We start from the raw sequence: 27,231 nt of genomic DNA on the forward strand, positions 1-27,231 counted from the left end.
CTTCCTCCAGGACTAATGCTGCTGGGCCCAGATTGGCCTTGGCAGTGGGATTTGGTGATGTTGCCCCTTGGGACTGTTTCTGACCAGGATTCTTGGCCCCCTTAATCAATGGACGTTGATAGGAGGCCATACAAGAAGTTCAGGCAAGGCTTTATTGGGGCTCCTGCTGCAGCAGGGGGGGAGCGAGAACAAGTAACAGGTTCCTATGCTCTTGGTTCCTTCTATGGGGTGACGGTAGGGGTGTGTCCAGGGGTCAGGCCGAAGGGGTGGCTGAGGTCGTCTGCCCACCCCTTTGGTGGTGTTGTGTGCAGGGGGCAGGTGCAGTACCCTGCTTTTGCTCCCTACTCTTCGGAAGTGGCAGTTGGGTTCTTTTGGTCTTTTTTGCATCTTATTGTCTATAATTTGCCCCAGCTGGGCATGCACGCGGTTATTTTTGGTCGCTTATAGTTTCTTTGTATGTCGTTGCTCGAGGAGACGTCTGTCCAGGTGCAAGCAGTGCAGCGAACGGTCCCAGGTCCCAGCCTGTCTCAGGGCCGCCTTCCTCCACCAAGGGCAACTTCAGTGTCCCCCGCTTACCCTGACACCATCCTCTGGGGCCTCTGGCTGTTCCCTGCTCCTCCTGGAGCTTCCATGTCCCCTTCTTTCAAGTGAAAGGGAGCAGGCAAGATGCCCTCCAAGCTCCTGGCCCCGCTGTTGTAAGACTCTGCATTCCAAAGACTGAGTGAAACTTGAAGGTCACAGACGTGGACTTTCACATTTAGGCAGCAGGGAGAAGGGTCAAAAGTGTGAGTTCGGGCATCAGATAGACCTGGGATTTTGAGTCCCTTGGCATTACGAGCTGCGTGACCTTGGGCCAGTTACATAACCTCTCTGAGCCTCCATTTCCTCATCTGAAGACTAGGGACAATAATAGTATTCTACACACACACACACACACACACACACACACACACACACACACACACGCCTCCTCACTCCCACCCCGAGCCTAAAACAGCAAAGGCAATTAATGCCCCCGGTGCTTGGCACCGGAGCCCATATGCGTTTGCCTGCAGCCTGCACCTCTCCCTGGACACACAGCCGCTTACCAGTCTCCCTGTGGGATGCCCGCTCATTACCAGCTGCTAATGGGCTCGGGCTTTGCTGTGATGTGTTATCTCCTTACAGGCGACCGAGATGCGCAGTGTACAAGGCCGGCCTGTGGCTCCCCCATCCTTCCTGCCCCCAGACCCCCCTCCAGTTCCACGCCCAAGCCCCTGCCTCATCACCTGGGGCGAGGGACGTATGGAAAGTGGCATCAGACACACACTTTTTTGGCCGTGACCCCAATGATAAGAAATGTATTTTATGTCAGGACTCAGCAAACACACACACTTAACCAAAATACGACTCTCACAAAGTAAAGTGATGCACAGAAGTATTTTCTATTCTGTTCTATTTCTTCTTTTCATTTTTTAAACTCTGGTCACCACCCACGAAACTGATTTCAAAATCCACTAGAGGGGCATGACTCCAGGTGTGAACTGCTGATCTATTCCAAACTCCTTCCCACACTCCCAATTTGCAGAAGAAAACACAGAGGCCCAAACAGGGACAGTGAGGTGCCCACAGTCTCGCTGTAAGTGGCTCACCAAATCCAGGTTAGAACAGGTTTTCTACCTTCCTGCCTGGGGCCTTCTCCTCGGGGCCACAAAAACGAGAGGGCAAGTGGCTGTGAGTCAGGAGGGTGAGGAGAGGAGAGAGAGGGCCTGAGAGGGCTGAGCTGGTTCCCTGGCATTTTCTGTTGACACCAAGATCATCCAGAGAAGCTGGCTTCAGGCACAGACTCTGGGAGGGGGTGCTGTCCACCCAGCAGGGCTGGGAACACGTTCAGCCTATGTCGGAGAAAGGGGGCCTGGATCCAACCCCAACTCTGCCACTAACAAGCCACTTCTCCTCTCTGTGCCTCAGTCCCCTCATCTGTAAAATGGGTGGTCGGCCTGGGGGCCCCTCAGGTCCCATCCAGCTCTAAGGTTCTGAGCCAGCTGCCTGGGAGGCTTACTCTCATGCCTTTCTTTGCTTCCCTCCGTCAACACATCCCTGTGGGTGACCTTCTCTCTCCCCTGGGCTCACCCCGGGATGTGGGTTTGGAAGCTGTAACTGTGTTGGAGGGCAGGGACGTACTGGAGGGACACAGCAGTCCAGGGACATGGGTTCTCATCCCGCCCCTGCCGCTCCTTCACAGAAGACCTCCGGTGTATCGCTGCCCCGGGCCTCAGTTTTTCCATCTGAACAATAGGAAAGTTGGACGTCAACAAGTGAGGGGCACCGTGGAGTTACTGGTGATGCTACCTGAAAGTATGAAAGCTCAGGGACTTCCCTGGCAGTCCAGTGGCTGGGACTCCGGGCTTCCACTGCACGGGGCGTGGGTTCTATCCCTGGTCAGGGAGCTAAGATTCCCGCATGCTGCGTGGCACAGGGGAAAAAAAAAAATGAAAGTATTGAAGCTCTGACCTGTTGACTCAGCATCTCCCGTGGGGCGGGGGTGGACGCAGGGCCTGAGGAGACAGGCAGGTGTGGTTTTTGATTTGTTTGTTTTTTTTAGGCTAGGTGATGTATGGAGCCAAATTCAAAAGGTTCGACAGCACAAACAGGGTGAAGCAGCCCCCCATGCCACCCCCAGACCCCAGTGCCCACCTCTGAGGCAGCCACAGTCACCAGTTTCTTGGGAGACCTTTGGAGAGGGTCCCTGCCTCTGGTGAGCATGTTTGTGTATGTTGCCAGGACAACCGTGAGGCCGGCCAGAGAAAAAATCCCCACCCAGACCGCCTCTAGGGTCCCACAAGCCTGGTCAGATTCATTTGCTGCAGGAAAAGAAACTCGGCCTCCCTCCCTCGGTTTCCCCGTCTGTCAAGGGGGAGAAGCTCATATTGCCTTCCTCCCTTGAGAAGACAAAGAACAGAACAGATAAAAACAGGGTTGCAAATCCCCCCTCCCCCAAGATGCTACAGTGATGCATTTTCCAAGCCTGATGGAAGCCAGTGAGGATGAAGCCATCAGGAGAGCAGCGGCCTGGGATTTGCCGGGTTATCCGGGGGTGTTTGGAACCCTCAGAGTCACAGACAACTGCTGTCACCACAAACAACAGATGTTTAGAAGCCTTTATTTAATGAAAACAGGAAGCACCCATTTCCTGGCTGGTTTTCCTCAGTGAGAAATATCTAGGATAATTTTAGCAAAAGAAGGAATTTTTTTTCACAGCTATTTTATCTATGGGGAAAGCACATTTCAACCAGATCAATGCCTCTGGGGCTTGGGTCTTCATCCTCTCTGTATCCTCCCTGCCCGGAACAATTAGATGTTCCATAGCTGTTTGTTGCATAAATGAGTGAGTGAAGCGATAAAAGGAAGGGCTCAGCAGCTGCAGGAGGTGTCCCATTGGGTTGGAGGGACCAAGGATAGCTTCCTGAACAGAGAGCGTCTCATGTGCAAGATGGGAAAGATTTGTGACACACAGAGATTCAGGGAGAGAGGGCGTCCCAGGCAGAGGGGACAGCGCAGGCAAAAGCGCAGAGGTGGGAAGGGGTGCCACGTGTTTGGGGACTAGTGAAAACCCTAGCTGGGTTTATGAGAGAAAAGGCTGGGATGGGAGCTTGGAGCTAAACTGTAGAGGGTTTGCATGTGCCCGTCCAAATCCATTCACCCGGGTCAGGCTTCGAGGGACTTAAGCACAAAGGTGTTTCACAGTGACCCACATTGACCAAGCACCTACCCTGAACGAGACCCCTGAGAGGGTTCTGAGTGGCTGGCAGCCCCTGCCCTCCAGACCCACAGCCTAGTGAAATGAAGGGTGAGGGGAAGTATAGATTCATGGCACGCGAGAGTGTAAAACCGGACAGGACTGAAGCACGACAAGGACGTCCAGTTAGGGGCCCATTGCCTATAAAGGAAGTGGAGTAACTCGTGGTGGCCAGGGGAGGCTCCTCCGGTGTTTCCAGATCTGTCCTGAATCCCCCCCACCTTCAAGGCAGGTCACAGGCCTCTAATATACCTGATCCAAGGGTCGTGGTGGGGAGCCCACCCCATCCCACCGCCCCAGACACCTGCGCCTCCAAGTGCTCTAGATGCCCGCTGCACCCCCATCCCACGCATCTGCATCTGTATCCTTCCTCTGTGTCCCTGTACCCACCCTGAAGCGGAAAGAGCAAACAAGGGAGCCCGGGGTCAAGCGTCTTGCCAGCCTCCTCCACCCACACATCACCAACATGTGCTGGCCCTGAGCTTGGTGACCTTTGCTGCTGTCACAGAATTCTCCAGCCTCAGTGAAGGGCGGAGGCTATCACTCCATTTTACAGATGAGGAAACCAAGGCTTAGGTGGGAGCCCGGGGCAAAGCCCAGCCCAGCCTTTTGGCCCCTGAGCCCTCTCTCCACAGGGCAGAGACACTTCCACTGCACAGAGTAAAGTGTGGGGACCATAAAAATTAGCCTCCTCCTTTCTTCCCAGTCTGGCTTGTTCAGGGGAAGCCCAGAGGGTGGGGATTCCAAGCAGGCAGATTTCAGCTTCTTGAGACAGTCTTGAAAACAGAAGTCTTCCTAAAACATGGCACCCATCACCTCATTCCCAGTTCAGAACTTGCCATGCCTCCCAGGCCTGAAGGAACAAGGCCCTTACTCCCACGTCTTTGGACCTGAAGCCCCTCTCCAGCTCCATGGCCACCGGCTCCTACCCCACATCTTCCCTTGGCCTCAGCCACCCAGGTCACCCGCAACACTGTCTGCAGTGCCCTCCCCTTCTCTGTGTACCTCATGGGACAGTTGTCTGCAGCCAGGACCACAATGAAGTGGTCATCTCTGCAGCCCCAGCATGGGCACAGTGCCAGGCATCAGAGCCTCAGTTAGTGTTGGCTGAAAAGAAGCAGATCAAGTATCCCCTCCCCCAGGAAGCTCCCACAGATTTCTCCTCCCCATACACTTCCTTCTAAAGTAAGAGTGCGCTCTGCTGTGCTCCCAGAACTCTTTGTACACATCTTTACCAAAGACCCTGTCTCTGTACAAGAGAATGGGTCTGACCCAGAGTAACTGCTCTCTTATCTGAAAAAAGAACGATTATGTGAAAGGGGGACTTCCCTGGTGGTGCAGTGGTTAAGAATCCACCTGCCAATGCAGGGGACATGGGTTTGAGCCCTGGTCCGGGAAGATCCCAATGCAGCGGAGCAACTAAGCCCGTGAGCCACAACTACTGAGCCTGCGCTCTAGAGCCCGCGTGCCACAACTCCTGAGCCCGCATGCCACAACTACTGAAGCCCACGCACCTAGAGCCTGTGCTCTGCAACAAGAGAAGCCACCACAATGAGAAGCCCATGCACTGCAACGAAGAGTAGCCACCGCTCGCCACAACTAGAGAAAGCCTGCACGCAGCAATGAAGGCCCAACGCAGCCAAAAATAAATTTTTTAAAAACAGAAAGATTATGTGAAAAGATACAATAGACTTGTTCTGCCTTAGATCAGTCAACCTTAGAGGGGATGAGCACCTTGTCAACAGAGGCAAGTAAGTAGAGGCTCTCTGACCATCCATGAGGGATGCCTGGAAGGAGATCTAGGCGATGAGCAGAGGGTCAGAGTCACGACCCAGAGTCCCTTCCAACTCCGAGCATCTTTTAAACAAGCATAACCTAAATTATTCCTTTCAGGGCAGGAGCCAGATGAGGTGTGTGCTCCCAAAAGAACAACGGCTCTTTCCTGTCCCCTGGGGCAGGAGACAGCAGGGGGCTGCAGCCAGGTTCCAGCCGTTGTGAGGACATCGATAAATTATGTAAACGGGATCTTGGACCTTCCACATCCCCACTCCCTCCGGCTCTATAAAAAGAGGTCACGTTTGGTTATGTGAGCAGCTGCCATGGCACGAGGCGGAAGCCTTGCTCACGTGGCCCCAAGCCCTGAGTGGGCACCAGAAGGCTCCTCCCCAGACTCTGGAAATACACTGAGAGGAGACCCATGATCAGCTCGCCCCGCTGCAGCCCTTCAACAACAGGGAGATCACTATCTGCCACCGCAGAGCCGGTCTGTTAGAGAACTCGGGGAGCTGGAGGGGCCTCCCCCAACCTTGACCTAGGCCTTGCCTGTCCCCGGCATTTGTTTCTCACTCCACCACAGGATGGCTGTCCTCAGGAGCCGGGATTTTCTCTACCAGCGGCGGGGTGGAGGCCCAGAAAGGGAACGGCACACAGGCTAAACTTGGGGCAGATAGCTGGTGGTCAGGGTAGGGGCAAGATGGAAGAGGCGAGGCCAGAGGCAAGGAGACTGGGAAGGGGCTGGGCAGTGACCTCTGCTTGAGATGGTGGTGTGGACGGGATGTGGATGGAGGCAAGATACTTTCAGTGTCAGTTCTTGTTCTTAAAATTCCTGAGCGCAGAAAGGGACCGGTGGGCGTAAGTTGTCCGCAGTCAGGTTTTGGACCAGCGTTCTAACTCTATGTACTCTTTGCCAGGGCTGCCATTACAGAGTACCACAAACAGCAGAATTGCATTGTCTCCTGGTTCTGGAGGCTGGAAGTCTGAGATCAAGGTGTCGGCAGGGTTGGTTCCTTCTGAGGGCTTTGAGGGAGGCTCGGCCGCAGGCCTCTCCCCTAGCTTCCGGTGACGTGCTGGCAGTCTTCAGCACTCCTAGCGTGTAGCCGCATCGCCCAGATCTCTGCCTTCCTCTTCCCATGATGATGTCTTCCCTGTGTGTGTGTTTCTGTCCAGATTTCCCCTCTTTATGAGGACACCAGTCACATGGGATGCAGGCCCACCCTAATGGCCTCATCTTAACTTGATTACCTCTATAAAGAGCCTGTCTCCAAGGAAGGTCACATTCTGAGGTACTGGGTGTGGAGAGCTTTCTGGGGTGGGGGAGGGGAGGGGGCGGGGAAACGACACAGTTCAGCCCATGACATCTTTAAACTCTCTCAGCAGTGACTTGTCAGGGTCGGGGTGGAAGTGAGTTCTCAGACACCAGGATGTGGAAAAGGAGAGTTGGATTCAGGCCCCCCTTCCCACCAGGTCTGAGATTCTAAAGTACTTTTAGTACAACTGGATTTTCTGCCCTTGACCTGTCCTCTCCCACTGAAGGACGTTTTACAGCAAATATTGCCTTATTATTTTGTCACATTTGTCACTGGGTCAGAATCACTTGTTCAGTTGATCTGTGCTGTGTGTGAAGGGCCATGGCAGCTCCAGGCTGGTTTTTTGTTTTGTTTTGTTTTGTTTTGTTTTAACATCTTTATTGGAGTATAATTACTTTACAATGGTGTGTTAGTTTCTGCTGTATAACAAAGTGAATCAGCTATACATATACCTATATCCCCATATTCCCTCCCTCTTGCATCTCCCTCCCACCCTCCCTATCCCACCCCTCTAGGTGGTCACAAAGCACGGAGCTGATCTCCCTGTGCTATGCGGCTGCTTCCCACTAGCTATCTATTTTACATTTGGTAGTGTATATATGTCCATGCCACTCTCTCACTTCGTCCCAGCTTACCCTTCCCCCTCGCCGTGTCCTCAAGTCCATTCTCTACATCTGTGTCTTTATTCCTGTCCTGCCCCTAGGTTCTTCAGAACCTTTTTTTTTTTAGATTCCAGGCTGGTTTTTGCATCCTAATTGCTGGGCAGATCCAGCGCCCTGCAAAGGTGGGGGGGGGGTACAGCTTCTGATTGGCTGGGTCTGCTCTGGCCTAAATGGCCCAGATGTCAGTCTATTATTACAAAGAAGGCAGTAGGCAGCCCTTACTCTCACAGGGAGATGTCATGTTTTACACAAAGCCTAATCATTCGCATTTATTCTAAGCCAATGTCACATTATATAAATAAATTATCCCAAAATGCAATGTCCTTCTCCTGCCTGCCCCCCTGGCAAAAAACTGAAAACACACAAACATATTTATCATTGAGTTTGCAGGAAATGTGCATGTAGATGAAGCAGGGACAAGATCCTGTGCAGCAGTGGAGTGTTCTGTACTCTTGCCTGGGACCATATCCAAGAGGATGTTTATTGTGGTCTTTCTCAAAGCCCTTGTCCAGGTCAGGATAGCCAATGGTTTCATCTTAGGATGCAGTATCATGGGTGATAGGTGGTGGCTGTCTGGGACACTGCAGAAAAGAATTGTGAGACCACGTCAGGGTTTCATCAGAGGGTGCTGTGATCGATTAACAATGCCTACCATGGGCACAGGAAAGGAGGAGATGGTCTGTGTGCCATCAGTACCTCCTGGTCATCTAGGCCCCTTACAGTGGCGTTGCCTGTGAGCAGGGCTCACTCTGGAATCCATGAGGGCAGGGAGGGCCTGCACGAGACGATGTCCACTCCATGGCACATGCCCTCCCACCCAGGTCCCGGAAGCCATCCGCAAGTGCCAGCGAGCAGGCATCACTGTCCGCATGGTCACCGGTGACAATATCAACACAGCCCGGGCCATCGCCATCAAGTGTGGCATCATCCGTCCTGGGGAGGACTTCCTGTGCCTTGAGGGCAAGGAGTTCAACCGGAGAATCCGCAACGAGAAAGGGGAGGTATGTGGCCCAGTGCAGAGGGTCCTCAGAGGGCAGGGCTTGGATGGGGAGCTGGGAGGCACGGGAATGCATGAAGCTCCAGCAGCCAGCCAGTGTGCCACTCGGAGCCCAGTGATCTAGGCAAGTCCCCTCCCTTCTCTGGGCCTCAGTTTCTCTCCCCGACCCCACCGACCCGCCCCTCCCCCATCCCTCTCCAGATTGAGCAGGAGCGAATTGACAAGATCTGGCCAAAGCTGCGGGTGCTGGCTCGCTCCTCCCCCACGGACAAGCATACCCTGGTCAAAGGTAAGACTTGGGCGGGCACGGGCAGCTCTGAGGCCCAGGCGCCAGGCCTCCCTGGGCTTTCCTGTCCTGGCGCCTTCAGCTTCTTTCCAGGATGGAAGGGGCTCCTGCCTGGGGCTCCCCGCACCTGGGGACGCCCTGGGAGGCCTGCTAAGGGCCACAGTGAAATAAGGAGGTGGCGAATCTGCTCCCTGGACCCCACCTCCCATGGGCAGCAATGGGATTGCCAATCCAGGGGCCAAAACTCATGGCCTGAGGGCTGAATGGGGCCCACAGATGAGTTTATTTGGGTGGTGTGTCTTTTTTAATGTTCAATTTGAATGACTTTATACAGACCCTGCTTGCTCCCATTTGATGCCGTCTTAACCACTGTTGTCTGACACTCCGCCCATTTCATTTACTTATGTTCTCAGTCTGGCCCCAGAGCTTGTGAGTTTGAGACCCTTGGTCTGCCTGTTCTCTAAGGATGCTATCTGACATGTGTAACCAGGACGCCGGGAATGGGCTGTCTGGGGAATACCAATCTGAGAAATGAGCCAAAACCCAGCGTCCTTCTTCCCTGACTCCCTCCAGGGAGAGGGCACACCCCTCGCTGAGCCCATCTAGCTGGTCAGATGCTGGGCACTTTCAGAGTCACATAGGCCTGGGTTTAAATCCAGACTCTGCCCCTGCCCTGCTCTGTGGACTTGGGCAAGTGCCCAGCCCCAGGGCTCAATTTTTCCATCTGTAAAATGGCCGTAGGGGGAAGGTTTCTGGCTGAGGTCATCCCTAGGGCATCTTGGATTCCTCTCCTAAAGGTGCTGCCCAAAGACATTAATGAAGGCAGATCTGGCCTTGAAACAGAAACACAAAGCCCCAGAACCACAGATACCCAAGCAGGAGACCACCCCCAACCCATCCCCATTTCTTATTCAATCATGCACTCATTCATTCGCACATTCTCTTGATAAATGTTTACTGAGGATCTAGTATGTGCCAGGCCCAGGTCTTGGCCAGCGTGGTCCTCCCGTCTTGGAATTTGTGGCCCAGGTTTTATCCAGCAGACATTAAATAGGTGGTTTCCCTACGTAGAGCTAAAGGCTGCACTGGTGGAAGAGAAGGGTGATCTGGGCCCTCTGCTGGCCTCTAACTCGAGCTGGGGAGGGTGTCATATTGTAGGCCGTGGAAGGTGGGATGGGGGGCCAGGGGGAAGGGCCTGTGTTTCAGGCAGGACAGGGAACTACACTATGAAAGCCCAGAGGCAGAGATTTCCAGGCACTTTCAAGGACTTGAAAGAATTTCAGTTGGCTGGGCTGGGGCCTCAAGCGAGAGAGAAAGATAAGAGGAGGAGGCCAGAGAAGGAGGTGCCAGCATCAGATCACGTAGGGCCTTGAACGCCAAGCGGTGACCTGCACAGTTAGCCCAGGTGGGGAGCCGAGGGAGGGCCTTGAAGGGGAAATGTTGTTTTAGAAAGCTCCCTCCCTGCTGCTGTGTGGAGAGTGGCCTGGAAGCAGAGGGGCCACCAGGACTGTCCAGCTGTGAGTGGTGACACCTGGGCAGTGGTGGTGACAGTGCAGGTGCACTGCAAGGAGACGGGTCTGAGAACTCTTTGTGGGCAGGAAGGGCCTGGGCCCGGCGATTGTTCAGATGGGATGGAGGGATGGGGGAGAGGGGAGTCCAGGATTGCTCAGTCTATACCTGCTTGAGAGCCTGCTGCATAGTTTACAAGGGGACAGCTAGGTGTCAGGAGTCGCACAAGAAGGGACCGATTTGAGGGGAAACTGATGCACTTGCTTCAGGAGGCCGAGCTGGAGGCCCTCTGACATCCAAGTGGAGGTGTCCATGGAGTCAGGGCTCAGGAGAGAGAGCTGGCCCCCGATAAAGATGTAGGTGGGGTGTGCCGAGTGGGGGTAAGCAGAGGAGCCGCTGAACCCAGGAACCTCCCACCTGAGCGGTGAGCAGAGGCTGAGACCTGTCAGCGGGTCTGTCACCAAGAAGAGGCAGCCAGAGGGGTCGGGGGACAAACAGGAGCAGGGTGTCCAAGAAGACGAGGAAGGAGGCCTGCTGAGGGGAAGGTGTGGTCCACGGTGTGAATGGCTGCTGAGAGGTCCAGAGACAGGACAGGAGCCATAGGAGTCGGCCACAGGGAGGTCCCTGGGGACCATGCGCTGTGGGGCGTGTCAGCACTGGTGGTGCAGGAAAGAGGTCTGGGGGAAGGGGCTCTTGCAGCTCCCCCCTCTATCGGGAGCCGTAGGAGATCTGGGCCCACCTGGGGAGCCATAGGGGAAAACTGGCCCCCTCCTTGCCTCGGAGAAGCACCCAGGCGGGCCCAGGGAACCGGCGGGGTGAAGGCCTCAAATGCCAAGTGCACAGAGATTGGATAATCCGGGGCAGCAGAACAGCTTGGGGGAGCGGCCAGGAGGACTTCCGGTGCACACGTCCTGCAGCCAGACCTTGAAGAGGGTGGAGCTTTGACCCTTGCAGGGAGCTGGGGGGAGACAGGGTCTGGGGGTACAGTGCCCCAGGTCAGGAAACTCATTCCCTCCTTCCAGAGGCTGCTGCGGTTTGCCAATCGCAGGACACACGTGTGGGAGCTACAGTGACCTGATTAGGGTGGGTGGGGGTCCTCAGGGTGTCACAAAGGCTTCCCGGGGAAAGCAGTATCCGGGCTGAGACCAGGTGACTGGGTGACGGGGACGGCTGGCCCAGGGAACGGCCGGTGCAAAGACGGGCAGGTGGCCAGCTGCATAGGACGGAGAGCCGTTCCCGTGGCGGAAGCACAGACTGTGGGTGGCTGGGGGAGGGAGGAGATCAGAGAATGGGCGGGGTGTGACCACGGAGGACCAAGTGGGTGGAGCCGGGAACTCGGCGTCATCCTGAGGCCGAGGGCAGTGAGAGTATGACTCTCAGCTGGTGCTGGGGGCCAGGTTCAGACTCAGGTGTCAGAGAGAAAGGCCCTGGGGCTGCTGTGAAGATTGGAGAGGAGCCTGGTGTTAGGGAGGGGGGAGTGGAGGCGCTGCGTGTGGGGTGGGCAGAGAGGAGGGTAAGGATCCCAGTGGGGCTTCGGGGCTGTAGGACCCGCAGACGCAGTGATGCATCTGATGTGTGGAATGGGACAAGGATGTACCAAGGGTGACACCCGCGCTTCTGTCCTGCCACGGATGTCTCTGCTTGGGGCCCCGCAAACTCCACACACACCCAGTGACGACTTCTTTCACGCATCCTTTTCTACTGGCCCCAGAGCAGTGACAGGGGCCGTGTGTCATCTGTTCACTCTGTTACGTGCTGAAGATTTTACTGAGGATGAACATCTGGAGAGCAGTCATTGGCAAATGGCAGAGCCCAGGCCTCCTCGGGTGTGACTGACACCGCCCGCCCCACCCCCAGGCAGAAGGTGCTGGGGGAGCAGATAGTAGGCCCCCCGGCCAAACCCTGGTGCCCCAGGAGGGCAGAGGGGAGGTGCGTCCGGCCAGGGTGGCTGCCACTGTGGCCACGGGCTGCAGAAAGCAAAGAGGATGCCGGAGAGGCGACAGACCCAGACCACAGAGGGCCGCAGCCGGCCCCGGTCTCAGGGGCCCCACGTCCCCTGCAGGTGCTGGGAAGAAGCTCGACAGGAGGGGGGGGCAGGGCAGGGGCCAGAGAGGAGGCTGTCCCCGCCCCACTGGGGGTCCCAGGTCCCCCAGTACATGCTCACCCCACCCGCAGGCATCATCGACAGCACACACACGGAGCAGCGGCAGGTGGTGGCCGTGACGGGGGACGGCACCAACGATGGGCCCGCGCTCAAGAAGGCCGATGTGGGCTTCGCCATGGTAGGAGCTCGTGGGGGCCTGGGGCAGCACCCGGCAGGAGCCCGCAGGCAGGGGGTTCGGGGGGCGTGGACCACGCAGCCTCCGGCAGGGAGTGCAGCACGCCCAGTGCACACTCCGCCCGCCCTCCGTCCACCTGACGCTCCCAGCACTCTTGAGGCTCGGCCTGGCCTCCGGGTCTCCCTGGAAGGGTAGAGGGCGCTTCCTGTAGCGATGGGTCTGGGGGAGGGAGGGGGAGGGAGAGGAGGGAGGGGGAGGGAGGGGAGGGCCCCCCTTCCTGAAGGCAGACCGTTGGCCTCAGGGCTGGGTCTGTGAGGAGCAGGGCTGTGGTGTGCATGTGTGTGCACACACGTGCATGCCTCATGTGGCCTGGCGGTGCGGGGGGGTGTGTGTGTGTGCGGAGGCTGGTGTAGGGGTGAGGACAGTGCCGCTGGCGCTGCTCGCCTCTCCGGTCCCCCCACGCAGGCTCCTGTCCCCATCCCCACAGGGCATCGCAGGCACAGATGTGGCCAAGGAGGCCTCGGACATCATCCTGACGGACGACAACTTCAGCAGCATCGTCAAGGCGGTGATGTGGGGCCGCAATGTCTACGACAGCATCTCCAAATTCCTGCAGTTCCAGCTGACGGTCAACGTGGTGGCCGTTATCGTGGCCTTCACGGGCGCCTGCATCACGCAGGTGGGTCCTCCAGGGGCGGGCAGGATGGTGCAGGCCGAAGCCTGGGGAGGGCGGACACCCACACGAGGTGTCCCAGATCGTCATACCTGCACGCTGAGGGCCAGGAACTGCATCACAGACCCACCCACGTAGGCGCCAGCCCCACAGAGTGCAGGAAATGAGGCTCAGAGAGGTGGCGGGATTTGCCCAAGGTCACCCAGCAAGTGGAGATGCCAGGCCCACCTCCACATCTGCCTGACCCAGGCACAGGCCTGGCCCTTGCTCCAAGAGGCAGGAGAGGTGATCCTCAAGGGAAGGCAGGACCCCTGGCCGCATAAAGGGCCAGAGAGAGGCCGGGGCAGGACAGGCAGCCAGCTGGGGTCGCGGAGCTGGCAGGGCCCTGGGAGCCTCAACTCCGGCGTGGAGTGCGTTGGGAAAGGCCTCTGTGCCTGGGTTCCTGGGCCTTCTGGAGCCGACAGGCAGGCCCCAACACCTGCAGCCTCACTGCTTCTTCACCCACCTCACGAGGCGGGAACTGTGGTGATCCCCATTTCACAGAGGCAGAAGCCGAGCCTCAGAGGATGGGCCTGCCAGGCACCTGCCATTGCTCCCGCAGCCTCCTGCCTCACCCCAACAGGGGCTGGCCAGGAGAGGGCAGGTGTTCCGAGGCCTGGCCCCTCCCAGAACTAGGTGGGCAGACAAGCCCCTGCCCATAAAAGCACCCAGAGGCCCAGAGGCCAGCACTGCCCTGAAGAGCTGTGTGGCCCTGGGAACGCTGTCCCCTCTGTTGTACTCTGAGCCCTTGAGGGTGCACGTGGCAGCACCCAACACCCCAGCCCTGAGAGTGAGAGCCCTGGGGGGTGCCTAGGGCGGGGTGGAGGCGGGGGTCCCTTCTGCTCATAAGGGCCTTGTCTCCTGCTCTGTGGACAAGAGGCTCCCTCTAGTGGTGGCTTGCGGGACACTCCCATGGTACAGCCGCTCACACCAGGCTTCTTGGAGACCAGCTGGTGCCAGATGAGGAAACTGAGGTGCCAGGGGGACCGTCAGTTTGCCTGAGGTCTTGGATTGAGTTGGTGGCAGGGTTGTGAAGGCCTTGGTGGGGAGATGGGGGCCCTGACCTCAAGGTGGATAGAGGAGGCTGATGGGCAGGAGGAAGCTGAGGGGAGTGGGGAGCGTGACTGAGCCGGGGCAGAGGTGGGAGAGGTGGCCTGGAGGAGGGGCGGTGACAAATATCTAGGAGGTGAGTGAGTGTGTAAGGCGTAGGCGGAGGGGCCTCAGGAGCCAGCTCAGTCCAGGCTGCTGGGTGTATAGGATCTGCGGGCTTCCTGGAGGAGGTGCTCGGGCAGTGTAGACCACATGATACAACTGTGCACAGACAGTATGAATATGTGATCCCTGTCTCAGCCAGAGAGAAGCGTGGGGGTCCACACCAGAATGTGGACGGTGGGAACCCGTAAATGGTGAATGTTGATGAGTTTTAGCTTCTTCTGTTCCTTACTTGCCCACATTTTCTACCAGGAAAATACATTATTTTTGGCGTCATAGACACACATAATAATTGCTTAAAGTAAACATAAGAGGTAAAGAGAAATTGGGTGGTAGTAAAAAAGGGACAGGGTCCCAGGCATTGTTTGTGGGATAGGAGAGGCCCAAGCCATTGATGGTTGAGGGGAAAGAGGCAGCGGGAAGCAGAGGAGGTGGGGTCTGTGCGGGAGATGGTTGTGGGAGGGTGGTGACCTTAGCCTGGAGGAGAGGCTCGTCCAAACGGGGGCTGGAGAGGAGGAGGAGGAGGAGGGAAGGTGGCGGGGATGTGGCTGTATTTACGGGGGCCGGGCTGTGGAACTGGTGGCCATCGGGCCTGGGGCTCAATTTTCTCCTTGTGGGAGAAGACAGGTGTGAAGCGGGCGGGTCTGGGCTGTTCTCCAGGGAAGGCCTAGCAGACCTGCTCCGCGCCCGCCCTGGAACCCGGGGGTGGGCCAGCCGAGGGAGACCCGCGGGGCGAGCCGGCCTCAGGGCTCCGGTGGGAAGCTGCTGACACCTCAGGAATGAGCCCCACCCCAGGCACTTCGGGGCAGCGGGTGGGCCGGCCTCCCCGTGACAGCCCCTCCACTCGCATCCCCAGGACTCCCCTCTGAAGGCCGTGCAGATGCTCTGGGTGAACCTCATCATGGACACGTTCGCCTCGCTGGCGCTGGCCACCGAGCCACCCACGGAGACCCTGCTCCTGCGGAAGCCGTACGGCCGCAACAAGCCCCTCATCTCGCGGACCATGATGAAGAACATCCTGGGCCACGCCGTCTACCAGCTCACCCTCATCTTCACCCTGCTCTTTGTTGGTGAGTGCCCCACCCTGCCCACCGGGGACACCATGGCCCAGACCCAGTGCTCTGGATTCACAGCTGCCTGCCTGTTTGCTGGTGAGGTAATGGAGGCCTAGGGAGGTGAAGTTAGTTGCTCAGGGTCACACAGCAAATCTTGGGTAGAGACTGGCCCTGCCCCAGGTCTGGCTGACCCCAAAGCCAGGGATTTCTCCACTGAAGACAGCTCCAGGCACTGTGTACACAGCGCAAGGCGGTGCCTCACGCCAGCTGCACAGGAGCCTGAAGCTCTAGGGGGCGTGACCAGCCCCTTCTCTCATTGCTCCCACACTTGGAAGGATCCTCACCACGCCGTCCTCAGAAAAGAGCCACATGCCTGCCTACCCGCCAGCTGTTTCCACAACACTTTTATTTAGGACCCTCTACCACCAGCCCCCGTGACAATGAGGGCACGGAGCACAGAGCGGGGAGGTGACTTGCCCGAGGGCATGCAGCCGGTCTGAGGTGGCACCTGGGCTGAGAGCGAGGCCTCGCTGGTTCTAAGACTGGCCTGGCTTCCAGGGTGCTTCAGAGATGATCTGGGCAAAGCCCACCCCTGACACCTGGAGAGGCCCAGAGGCGGGCAGGAGCTGGCCCACAGTCGCACGGCAAGTTGGGGCCACCGCGGAGTCCCCAGAGCCTCTCTGAGCTGGGTTTTCAATGCCAACGAGCCCTTGCCCTCAAAGTCCAGAGTACAGATGAGGATGGGGCACGATCCCATTCCTCAAAGTGCAGTTCCCTTCCGTTGTGTTGACAGGACGGTTGCAAAGATGATCATGAAAAGCCTTGGAGGATGTTTGGGGAATGCAGAACTAGGAGAGACTCAGAGAAAGCTGTCAGGCTAGGGAGAGAGTTGGGCATGGTGGGCTCCTGCTTTACTCGCTGGCTTCCCCACTTGAGCGCCTGCTCTGAGCGGTCCTGGATTCAGCTAGATCCTCTCACTCAGAAAACCCCACAAGCCCTCCCAGCACCAGCTCATGCAGCTTTGCAAAAGGACGCAGGACGGCATCAGGCATGCCGTGGGTGGGTGTCCACACAGCAGCCCGGGGCTGTGTCCCCCACACACCGCCACATGGCAGCTCCTGTGACAGAGAATTAGGCCACCTGGGTGAGTCCAGAGCCAGCCTGGCCTGGAAGCTCCAGCCTCCATGCAGGAACTGGTCTCTCCTGTAACAGCCCCTTGAGCTTCCAGAGGTCTCAGCAAGGATGTGCTCAGTTACAAGCAGCAAGACTTTCGGGGGGGCCCAAAGCCATGGCCTCCCGCCAGGTATTCCGAGGTCACTCTACGTCCTCCCAGTCCAGATGAGTTTGCCAACCAGGGGTCGCTTTTTATAAGCCCTGTCGCCTTGTAGCACAGCTGGCCTCCCACCTGTATCAGATTTCTGCAGAAAAAGTGGAAGAAAGTCCACCCAAGGCCTTTCTCCCCTAGAGGAGAAAGGGTTTTGTTACCCCTTCACTTACACCCTGCAGCTCAGGCCCACCTGCCCCCCAGTGTCCAGAGAGCACCTCCCGCATCTGGGTGACCCACCCGGCTGCTCAGAAGAGGCCCCCATGCAGGGCCAGGCGTCCCCCCAGCCCCGTCCCTCAGCCCGGCTCCCGCCCTCTCGGCTTGGCAGGTGAGAAGATGTTCCAGATCGACAGCGGGAGGAACGCACCCCTGCACTCGCCGCCCTCCGAGCACTACACCATCATCTTCAACACCTTCGTCATGATGCAGCTCTTCAACGAGATCAACGCCCGCAAGATCCACGGCGAGCGCAACGTCTTCGACGGCATCTTCCGGAACCCCATCTTCTGCACCATTGTGCTGGGCACCTTCGCCATCCAGGTACCAGGCCCCCACCCTGACCTGGCCGGGGTGGGCAGAGGGCAGCGGGCAGCCGGAGCCCCTCAGCAGTGCCCTTAGAGCCCAGACCTCCGAGCTGGCCCCTGATGGCCTGTCCCTCTGTCTCTCTCTCTTCTCCCTTTGACCTCCAGATAGTGATCGTGCAGTTCGGGGGGAAACCGTTCAGCTGCTCTCCGCTGCAGCTGGACCAGTGGATGTGGTGCATATTCATCGGGTTAGGAGAGCTTGTCTGGGGCCAGGTGAGTGCTGGGGGAGCTGCAGGAGGGGCCTCTCAGCAGGGGAAGGGAAAGAGCACTGGACGGGGAATCCAGGAGCCCCAGGAATGGGTCATGGCTCCTCCATGGATTAGCTGTCTGGCCCCGGGCAAGGGCCTCCCTGTCTCTGGGGACCAGAGCAATGGGGGGTTGGCCCAGGTCTCGAATGCTGGTCATTTGGGTATCGCCACTATGATTTTTGCTTCTGTCTATGCACCCCACTGATCCTGTTATTTACTTGATACTTTCTTTTAGTCACATCTGTTTTTCTGAAATTTATTTCAAAGGGTAACTTATATTACAGATATGATTGGAAAATCAGTATCACTTGTCATAAACAGAAGCTAACAAAAAAAATGTAACAAGAACGATGTTATTAAACTCTAACTAGATGCCATGGCCAGCCAAGGCTCAGAGCTTGAAGCCGGCTTGTTGTAGAGAGCATTAGTAGGTGCTGTGACACGAAGCAGAGGCTCCTTCAGAGAGCTCGGAGGGAATGTAAGAGGGGCAAACCCTGCTGCATCACAGTGCTGTGTCTGCAGCCATCTCTGGCCCTCCCCAGCTTCAGGGAGCCCTGGGCTGGATCCTCTCTAGGGGCCCTTGTAGCCATGACCCCAGAATGTTCTCCCACCAAGCATGTGCACACGCACACGCACCATCATGGAACTCACAGCTTGCAGCTCAAAGACGCCTGACCAGGACATGGTACCCAGAGCTGGATCCAGGCAGTGGGGGCCCCAACAGGCCTAAGACGTTGGTCTTGCCTTCAAGCTGTTCCCAGGCTAGAGTGGGAAATTCCAGTGATAGAAATTAACTAGAGGGTAAAGAATAAAATTTAGTTTCACTGAGAACAATCTTCTTTAAACTTTGGAGCTTCTTTGGAGAGTTGATAAACTAGATTTGACTTAACAACGCCATTCTCTGGGCACCCTCAGGGCCTGGGCATCTTTGTCCCAGTGGACAATCCCTCAGGGAGCCCTCAGCGTCTGGATGAGCAGCTTCCTAACACCTAAGGATAATGCCAGTGGGCAAGGCCCACCTTAAGCCCCCAGGGAACCCCTGAGAGTGTGCAGGTCAACCCCTGTCAGTCCCTAGAGGAGATGTCAGGGGCCTCTGACCTCTGCCACCTCAGCTTCCCCACAGGGCCTGCGGCTCAGGCCTCAGCCCCACGGACAAGCCCTTTGGAGGAAGAGTAAGAACAAAGGCATATCCCCCTCCCATATTGCCTTCCCTTTCCGGGAGGGCAGCCATTCCAAGAGTCCCAGGATTGACTGCCCCCAAGGCACGCAAGCTCTCAGCCCCTGTTGCCCAGGGTTGGGCACCCCAGGACCCAGTGACCTCAGGAAGAATAAGCCAGAGACCCGAGGGCCAGTGACTTAGACACACCATCTCCAACTCTGAGAACTGTTCCCAGCTTTCCAGATGGGAAAGCCGGAGCTCAGAGAAGTTAAATGACTTTCCCAAAGTCACAGGACTTGTGAGGTCTGGGGTATCCAAAGTCACACGTGTCCAACTCCCCAGATTTCCCACGATGTCCCCCTGACTCTGGATGAGTGAGTGAATTAAGAAGCAAATTAAAAAGAAATCTAAAGATTGAGTCGAGGAAGGGGTGAGATGAGTTAAGGAGTGAGGCGACCGTAGCTAGGTCAGTGGGTAAGAAAATAAGGAGGGAGGGAGGGAGGCCAACCCCCCTCCGCTGACGGCTGGGCCCCTTGCAGGTCATCGCCACCATCCCGACCAGCAGGCTCAAGTTCCTCAAGGAGGCGGGCAGGCTCACGCAGAAGGAGGAGATACCGGAGGAGGAGCTGAATGAGGACGTGGAGGAGATAGACCACGCCGAGCGCGAGCTGCGGCGGGGGCAGATCTTGTGGTTCCGAGGCCTGAACCGGATCCAGACCCAGGTACAGGCGGCTCCTGGGGCTGGGCCCGTGCCTGGCGGGGCGGGTGGTGATGGGGGTGAGGGGGTGAGGGTGGGTCCGGACCCGCTCTCACCATCTCACCAGCGTCCTGTGCACCCATGTTGCCCACACACACTCTGCGTGGCTGCTGAAGAGCGGCCTCCTCGGGAAGGTCCTACCTCCCTGTCCACCTGGCCGGGCTCGGACCGGGGTCACACCCACTGTGGGCTTTGGGGCGGGGGGCAGGGGGTGCCCCTAAGGTGGGGGAGGGGTGACCCTGAGGGCCGAGGTGAGTGAGGGGCTCCTGTCAGGCTTGCTGGGGGGCCACCAGGAGGGTCAGGCGAAGCTGGAGGCTGATCCACGTGAGGCCAGGATGGCAGCTTCAGGCCGGGGTGGGCCCCAGATTCTGCCGGCCACGTGGTCAGCCCTGCGGTGCGGGCTTGTGCACATGCACATACATCTCCCTCCACGGGGGGCTTCAGATACTCTCCTAGGCCCCACTGGGGCATTGGGTCAGTTCTGGGGACCAAAGCTTGGTTTTCCACACACACACGCACCCCAAGGACACGCATGTAGAGCACACGTGCGGGATGTGTGTCCGGCCAGAAGCAGGTCTCTGCCTCAGAACAGGACTGCGTGGCCACCACGTGACACACGCCACGAACATGCAGCCCCCGTGTTCCCACACGGCCCGTCTCCCTGGGTCAGGGTTGCAGTTCTCGGGGTGCTTTCACAGCCCTGTAGGATGAGGAACAGAGGGACCAGGAAGCAGAGAGAGGCTCAGTCTCCTGCCCAGCCGGCCTGGGACAGCTGTGCTGGGCCGTTCACGGCCACCCTGCCCCCATCACACTCTGGGAAGTGCGTCAGGGCCCCCCACTTTGGGCCTGCGGGCCTGCAGTCCTACGTGGCCTACCGCTGCATTTCCACCTAGCGCAACGAAAACAGGTCGCCTGGGCTGCCTCACACCCTACAGGGACTGTCCCAAACATCATCTCATTGGCCTTCCCAGCCCCCTGGGAGGTCGGTATGCCCCGCACCTAGTTTTAGGGGTAACCGAGGTTCAGGAGACAGCCCTTTCTGGGCGCTGGGTCGGGGGAGCAGGTTGCAGACCCAGAGCCTCCTGACAGACAGCGGTCTGGGCTCCGGGACTAGCCCTCCGGGTGGCCCCCATCCCCCACTTCCCAGGAGGGCCTGGCAGCTCTCAGCACACACACAGCCCTGGTGCTGTCACCAGCCTGGCCACAAAGCCTTTGAGGAGGACCCCGGGGCTGTAGTTTCTTGAGTGAGCACGAGTCCCATCTAGCCTGACTCTTACGGACCACTCAGTGGGCCAGTGCTTTGCCCCTCACGGCTAACCCTGCCAGGTAGGTGGCACTGCCCCTTCTGAAGGACAAGAAACTGCCGCCGGGCAGTGACTTGCCCAAGGCCGTCTAGCTCGTGATAGAGCTGGGGTCTGGGCCAGGGTCTGTCCACCCCAGAGCTCCCAGCACACCACTCTGGCTCCACGCCTGGTCCCAAGGGCTGAGCACCCCCTCTGCCTCCAAACACCGTGTTTAACGCCCCACCCGCGGCCCCCAGCCCAGCCCATTGGCCCCTGAGTCACTAGAGCAGGACCAAGGCCGGGCCCCTGTGGCTCCCCCCTCAACCGGGCCCTGGGGACCCCAGGTGCCCGAGCTGAGCAGACGTCTCTCAGAGCCTTGGAGCGTGCCTGGTATTGTCGTTTTGGTTTAAGTGGCGTGCTGTCTTGCCGTGGCTGCGGCTGTCCTCGTGGCCTGGCACCTGTCAGTCGTGTAGCTGTCGTGTCCATTCTTTTCGCAACTTGTCTCGTTCTCTCCTCCGTTGCAGATTGAAGTAGTCAATACTTTCAAGAGCGGGGCCTCCTTTCAGGGAGCCCTGCGGAGACAATCCTCCGTCACCAGCCAGAGCCAGGACGTAGCCAGTCTCTCTAGCCCTAGTCGCGTGTCGTTGTCCAATGCTCTTTCCTCTCCGACCAGCCTTCCTCCTGCTGCAGCTGGGCGTGAGTGTGAATCCTTACCGCCTCGGGTGCCACCGCCGCCAGCGCCGGGCGGGCAGGAGGGCAGGGGCCGGGGCGCCAGGGACTCGGGGGGCAGGAGGTCGTGATTAGGCCCAGGGGGCTGAGGGGCCCCAGCCATTGAGGAGGGTCCCAGGCGGTCAGCAGACCACAGCCAGGCATGGGGTGGCAGTCCCTTAGCGGGTCAGGGTCGGCTGGGGTCGGGGTCAGGGGTTATGACCAGGCAGTCATGGGGTCGTGAGGGTCACAAGTAATCAGAAAGTCTGGGTCAGTCAAAGGATCACCGTCGGTCAGGGAGGTTTCAGTGATCGAATGTCACAGTCCCCCACAGGGTCACGGTGGCCAAGGGGGAGCAGGCAGCTGGGGGGCGCAGTCATCCCAATCAGTGTAGGGCCACACCCGGTCAGGAAAAGCCTGGCTCGTGAGGGCCAGGGTCAGAGTTGGCCAGGAGATCACAGTCTTGCGGTCGAAGTCAGGCCAAGGGTTACTGTGGGTCAAGGGAGGAAAGGCTCTCAGGGGTCACAGTCAGCCACAGTGAGGTCCAACCCAGAGGGGTCACTGTAGATCAGAGGTCACAGGTGGTCAGGGAACCCAGGCCCCCAAGGAGATCACAGCCCGGAGGCCCTGTACCCGGTAGTTCAGCCCCTTCTGCCCTCTCTCCTTGTACATCTGATAGCACCAGCTGCTTTACACACACTTCTTCCTGCAGCGGGGCTTGGAGCACAGTGAAGGCCTGAGCCCTGCCTGGAAGGGACAAGGCTCCGGGCCCATTCCACTTGACCTCAGGTAGAGAACAGTGGGGGTCTCATCTTGGCTGGCTGCCAGCAGGCCCGAGGGACCCAGTCTAACCTGTGGCTTCCTCCTTTCTCATTGGAGGGACACCTGGGACTCCGACCCCCTACATCACCTCCCTCCCTCGAGCTCATCTCACACCAAGGCTTCTGACCCAAGTTTCTCAACTCTGGCCTTGTCTAGATCTTTATGAACCCCCCATGGCTCCAGGCCCCAGAGGGCACAAGGATTTTCTATTTACCACCTGCCTCCCTTCCCTGTCTCTAGACAGCCCCTCCTAAACCACAAGGGAGCTGCAGTCTGGTCCTCTCACATCTGTTTACTTAGCCAGCCCTCGGGCTTCTTTGATGAGACTCCAGGCCTCATCTCTTGATACTTTATAAGGTGCCTCTACACCCCTCCCAAGCACAGAACACCCAAAACACACATCTCTGCCACTGGGCAGGAGAGGACCATGTGCTGGGTGACAATGATGCCATCTGAGCCCTTGGACAAGAGGCGCAAGCCACACGGTGCTGTCGGTGGCGTGTGCTCACGTCCCACGACCTTTCCGTGGGTGCAGTCCCGCCAAGTACACAAAATGACAGGGAGGATGCAGAAACAGGGCAAAGCCCCTGTGCTCATTCATCAGCACAAAAACACAGCGATGGGGAGGCCAGACGAGCCAAGGTGAAGTGAGGCCACGTTTGAGCAGATGGTGTCTGAGTCACGTTCCCATGAGGCATTGTCACCGGCAAGTCACTGCCAGGCTTTCTCAGAGCAGGAGACACTTTGTTCCCACTCTCTCCCGCTCCACACAGAGAGCCCTCGCCTCGGTGGGAGGCCGGCGCCCAGCTGCCCTACTCCTGCGTCAGCCGAGCTCCAGCCTTGCTCAGCGCTGCCTCCTGTCGTGAAGTGCAGAGACCAAAAGTGCTCAGGGCTGGAGAGCCACTTGGGGAAAGGATCTCTTCCTCTCGGGGTTCCCACTGCCCTCCCATTGCCTCCTGCCTCCCTCCGGCCGGTCTGACTGCCAGAAGGTGGCCTCCGGGTCCAGGCCCAGTTCTTTGTCCTCCCCGGTTCAGCCTCTTCCTTGAAGCGTGGTGCCTCACCCTGGCCAACACGGAGCTCACGGCACTCCTGGGCACCTGCAGCCTCCCCCTTGGTTAGGCCCCGCATCTTAGCTCTTCCAGTCTCGAAGGAAGAGCGCAGTCATCTTGAACCTTTTCTTCTGTCCTTTATAAAACCATTCAATAAGGCCAGTCCTGTGACAATTGGTTCTCAGCGCTTTTCCTTCAGAGAAATGCCCATTTCTGCCTGCCCTTTGCTTCCTATCTCTAAGCCAGTCTCCTAGCCCAGATTTAATCCCTTTATCCCATGGTGACCCAACTTTGGAACAGCCTTTGAGAAGGATGCTATAGGCCTTGCCCATGACCCATCATTTTCTCAGAGGACCCAAAGGGGCTGATCAAGCATGACTCCCTCACCCAAGTGCCGTCTTGCCTCTCCTTCAGGCATCATGCCTCCTTAGGAATCTTGCGTTCCTACCTGCAATTGTAGAATCCAGCCTGTAATTCTGGGTCCCTTCTGGGACGCTTTCTTGGGCATGGGGTCTCAAAAAAAGCCTGACCATCCCCTTGCTCAAGGGTACTGGTTCCAAAATTGATCACAACCTCTGTGGTTTCAACAGACACATTTTGGTCAACACAGTCACGATGTGAAATATCCCCTAGTTCCTCCTTTGCTTGAGTAGTTTCTATAGCAATGTCACCTCCTCTGGTCTCCAAGGACTCTGAGAGCCCTCTAGATAGCAGGCAGGGTCCCTACAGAAGCCAAAAGGCTTTCTTCCCACAGGGTGTGAAGCAGGGGGCCAAGAAGTAAGAGAAGGGGTCCCCGATTGGGTGGGTGGAGAGGTGGGCTCCCCCCCACCCCCTGCCTCCTCTGAGCAGGATCTTCTTCCCAGGATTCTCCAGTAGAGTAGGGTGCCTGTTGAGTTGAAAACACCTGGGCTCTCTGTGCCCTGGAAAGAGTCAAACCACTGTCCTTTGCGCTATCAGAAGTGACCACCAAGTCCTGGGGCAGGGTGGCGTGTGCATGGCTGGCTTCTGACTCATGACTTGGGGTGAGGAACCCCCCAGCACATCACACACCCCTCCCTCAGCACCACTGGGAGTCGGAGGGCCCCAGGCAGACAGATGCCACGCGGTGACAGGACAGTCTGTCTGGTCAGACTGGCATTGGAATGATGGGGAGGAAACTCTAGTCCACTGCCTTGCTTTCCTCTTCTGACTTACTCAAAGGCGAGTTTCTTTTTTTTCTCCCAGAAACTTAATGGCACACCCCTAATGCCTCATACTTGAGCCTCACCCAGAATCTTCCAAAGCAGTTCCGCACATCCTTCACTCCACATACACCTCACAACTGAAATGTGAAGAGGGAGGAGCTGCCAGTGCCTCCATGTAACTGAGCGAGGCACTGAGACTCAGAGAAGTGAACTGACTTGGCCAAGATCACACAGTATGTAAGTGACAAGAGATCTGACTCCAAAGTCCCTCATTTTTCTCACCACCCACACCACTTCCCAGAGAAGCCCACACACCTAGAGCCCACAGAGGTTGAATTTCCACTGTGGAACCAGGACCCACTCCCACAGCCTCATCCAGTGAAAAGAAGCCCATCCTCTGGGGTCTAGAAGGCCAGGGAAGCTCTTTCTCTGCTTGAGTCTCCACCAGCCTGGCAGGGACTGGGAAGAGGGGCATTTTCCCATCGGTGATCAGGAACAGAATTAACATTTAGCTCTTAGATCCAAGGCCAAGCTACAGAGCTCCTCTCTCTTATTCCCACAAATTCCTAACCCATCTCAAGCTACCTTTGTATTTAGCAAGTTCATAGCACGCTCCATGTTCATGAGTGAAGGTCCTGTTCCTTCAAACCAACCAGGCGCAGACCATCAGACTCCTAATCCCAGACCAGCCACTTTCTGGACGCCGTACCCTGCTAGATAGGGCATCCCCCATCCCACTTCCCCTTCAGATTCCCAGTTCTGAGGACTGCTAGGGCAAGGAGTTTGCATCTCTTAGGGGGAGAAGTGAAGAAGAAGGGAAGGAAAGGAAGCTGGACCTCTCATTAGCATTCTGGTAACTAACTTAGTGCAACCTTGGGTTGGCGAGAAGATGGCTTGCTTCTGGGGGGGGAGCCCAGACCTCTCCGCTGTCTGAATATTCCATGTGTTTGTTTCCCTAGAGGGCTAGAGAACCCTGGACACAGAGTTCAGCAAGAGAGAGTGAAATTAAAAGAGGTTGTGAGTCTTTAACCTTGAGCCTGAAATGAATGTGAATCAATCCCAGACTCTTGGCTTCCTTGAAGCCGGGTAAACATTCGAGTATGTCGAACCCGCCCCAGACCGGGGCCCATGCATTTCCTCAGAGCCACCGACAATGGGCGTGGGGCTCCCCACCCCCCTTTGTGCTGATGAAACCAAAACGTCTGAAAGCCCACAGACCGAGGCCCTTCCTCTCTTACCCCTCACCCCACGCCCCAGTGCAGCTCATGCCAGCAAGGCCCATCACCAGGGCAGGCAGGGAGGGGAGATGGAAGAGCTTTTTTTTCTTCCCATACTTTTTTCCATTTCAGCCGCGAGAGATCCGAAGTGGAGACTTGAGATGGCCGTGGCGGGGTGTCCCGAAAAGTCTTGTCCCCACAGTCTTGTCCAGAGCAGTTCATTCTTTCTGTTGTCTCCATTCCAGGGGGAGGGCGAGGGGCCTACATCTCATTGTGTGTCATCCCCTCCGCGTTGTCAGTCACACGACAGGGTCCTGCCACCATCCCTCCTCCTCCACCAGGCGCTCCCGGCTGGCATCTTATTGCAATTCAGCCAGGCTCTGGGCTGAGCAGCTACAATGATCATTATTATTCCCATTTTACAGTTAAGAAGACTGAGGCCTGCAACATCTTTTTTGTTGTTTTCACTTAATCAGGGGAGTAATGGCCCAGTTATCAGGAGATCAGAATATTGAATAATCTCTACAGAGCCACAAATAGGGAATCCAGGGAGAAAGGAATCTCAGAGCAGCCAAATGGCCATCACGGAGGACCAGCACTAATGCATCGCGTCTGGCTGGCTCTCGCTTGGCACCTGATGCCTCTTACTGAAAGCAGGATTCCACCAGGCAGGTTTCCCTGGAGTCCCCAGCCCATAGCACATAAGAAGGAGAAGGGACAGAGATGCTTTTGAGAAGACAAGGGAAAGTCAGAACTAGTAAGTGATGGCTGACAGCAAAGGAGAAAAACTAAAAAAAAAAAAAAAAATCAAAACTGTGGGGTCTTACACAAGACCAAGAAGGCTTATTGACAAACTTAAATCCTTCTCTGTGTTCTCTAAATTAAAAGGCAGAGGAGCTTATGACGTGCTTTAGAAAGACTCCTCTCTGAAATAGTCAAGTAAACCCTGAGCTGTGACACTTAAAACCATCAGCCACAGTCATTGTGAAAATTCACTCCCATGGACAGGGCTTTCCCCCCCTTGAGCCCCACCAACGAGCTACCTCTGGGTTTAGCTCCACAAATCCTGGGACCACAAGGGCCTCCCCACAACTGCCCTGTCCGGTCCTCTGTCCCCCTACAGGCCTGTGATATGGGGGGAGGGAAGGCCAAGATGGGCGGCCGCAGCACCCCGGCCGCCTCGGCTGAGGCTCTGCTCCTTGGAAGCATGGCTATTGCCTTGCTTTCCCCGCCACTGGCTCCGCTCTGAGTTGGGGCTGGGAAGAGAGGAGGAGGCGCCTTTGTCCCGAGTCCCATCGGCCCCTTGAGATGGCAGGCATG

At 57.3% G+C, this 27,231-nt stretch overlaps 1 protein-coding gene across 10 annotated transcripts in view; it reads left to right on the forward strand.

Moving 5' to 3' along the window:
* ATP2B2 (ATPase plasma membrane Ca2+ transporting 2) overlaps positions 1-27,231 on the forward strand; it is a 355,750-nt gene that overhangs the window by 324,114 nt on the left and 4,405 nt on the right. For 6 of the 10 annotated variants that reach the window (XM_082344348.1, XM_082344353.1, XM_082344356.1 and 3 more), the window contains 8 exons: positions 8,348-8,527; positions 8,725-8,812; positions 12,494-12,600; positions 13,085-13,276; positions 15,378-15,591; positions 17,229-17,440; positions 17,590-17,697; positions 19,431-19,613. In XM_082344348.1, the coding sequence (XP_082200474.1) occupies positions 8,348-8,527; positions 8,725-8,812; positions 12,494-12,600; positions 13,085-13,276; positions 15,378-15,591; positions 17,229-17,440; positions 17,590-17,697; positions 19,431-19,613 (1,284 nt within the window). Of the gene's footprint in view, positions 1-8,347; positions 8,528-8,724; positions 8,813-12,493; positions 12,601-13,084; positions 13,277-15,377; positions 15,592-17,228; positions 17,441-17,589; positions 17,698-19,430; positions 19,614-21,455; positions 21,632-25,653; positions 25,709-27,231 lie in introns of all 10 variants that reach the window. The other 4 variants (XM_082344354.1, XM_082344357.1, XM_082344349.1 and 1 more) reach the window with 3 other exon arrangements.

This window comes from Balaenoptera borealis (assembly GCF_965194805.1).
Source record: "Balaenoptera borealis genome assembly, chromosome: 12".
Classification (NCBI taxonomy): domain Eukaryota; kingdom Metazoa; phylum Chordata; class Mammalia; order Artiodactyla; family Balaenopteridae; genus Balaenoptera; species Balaenoptera borealis.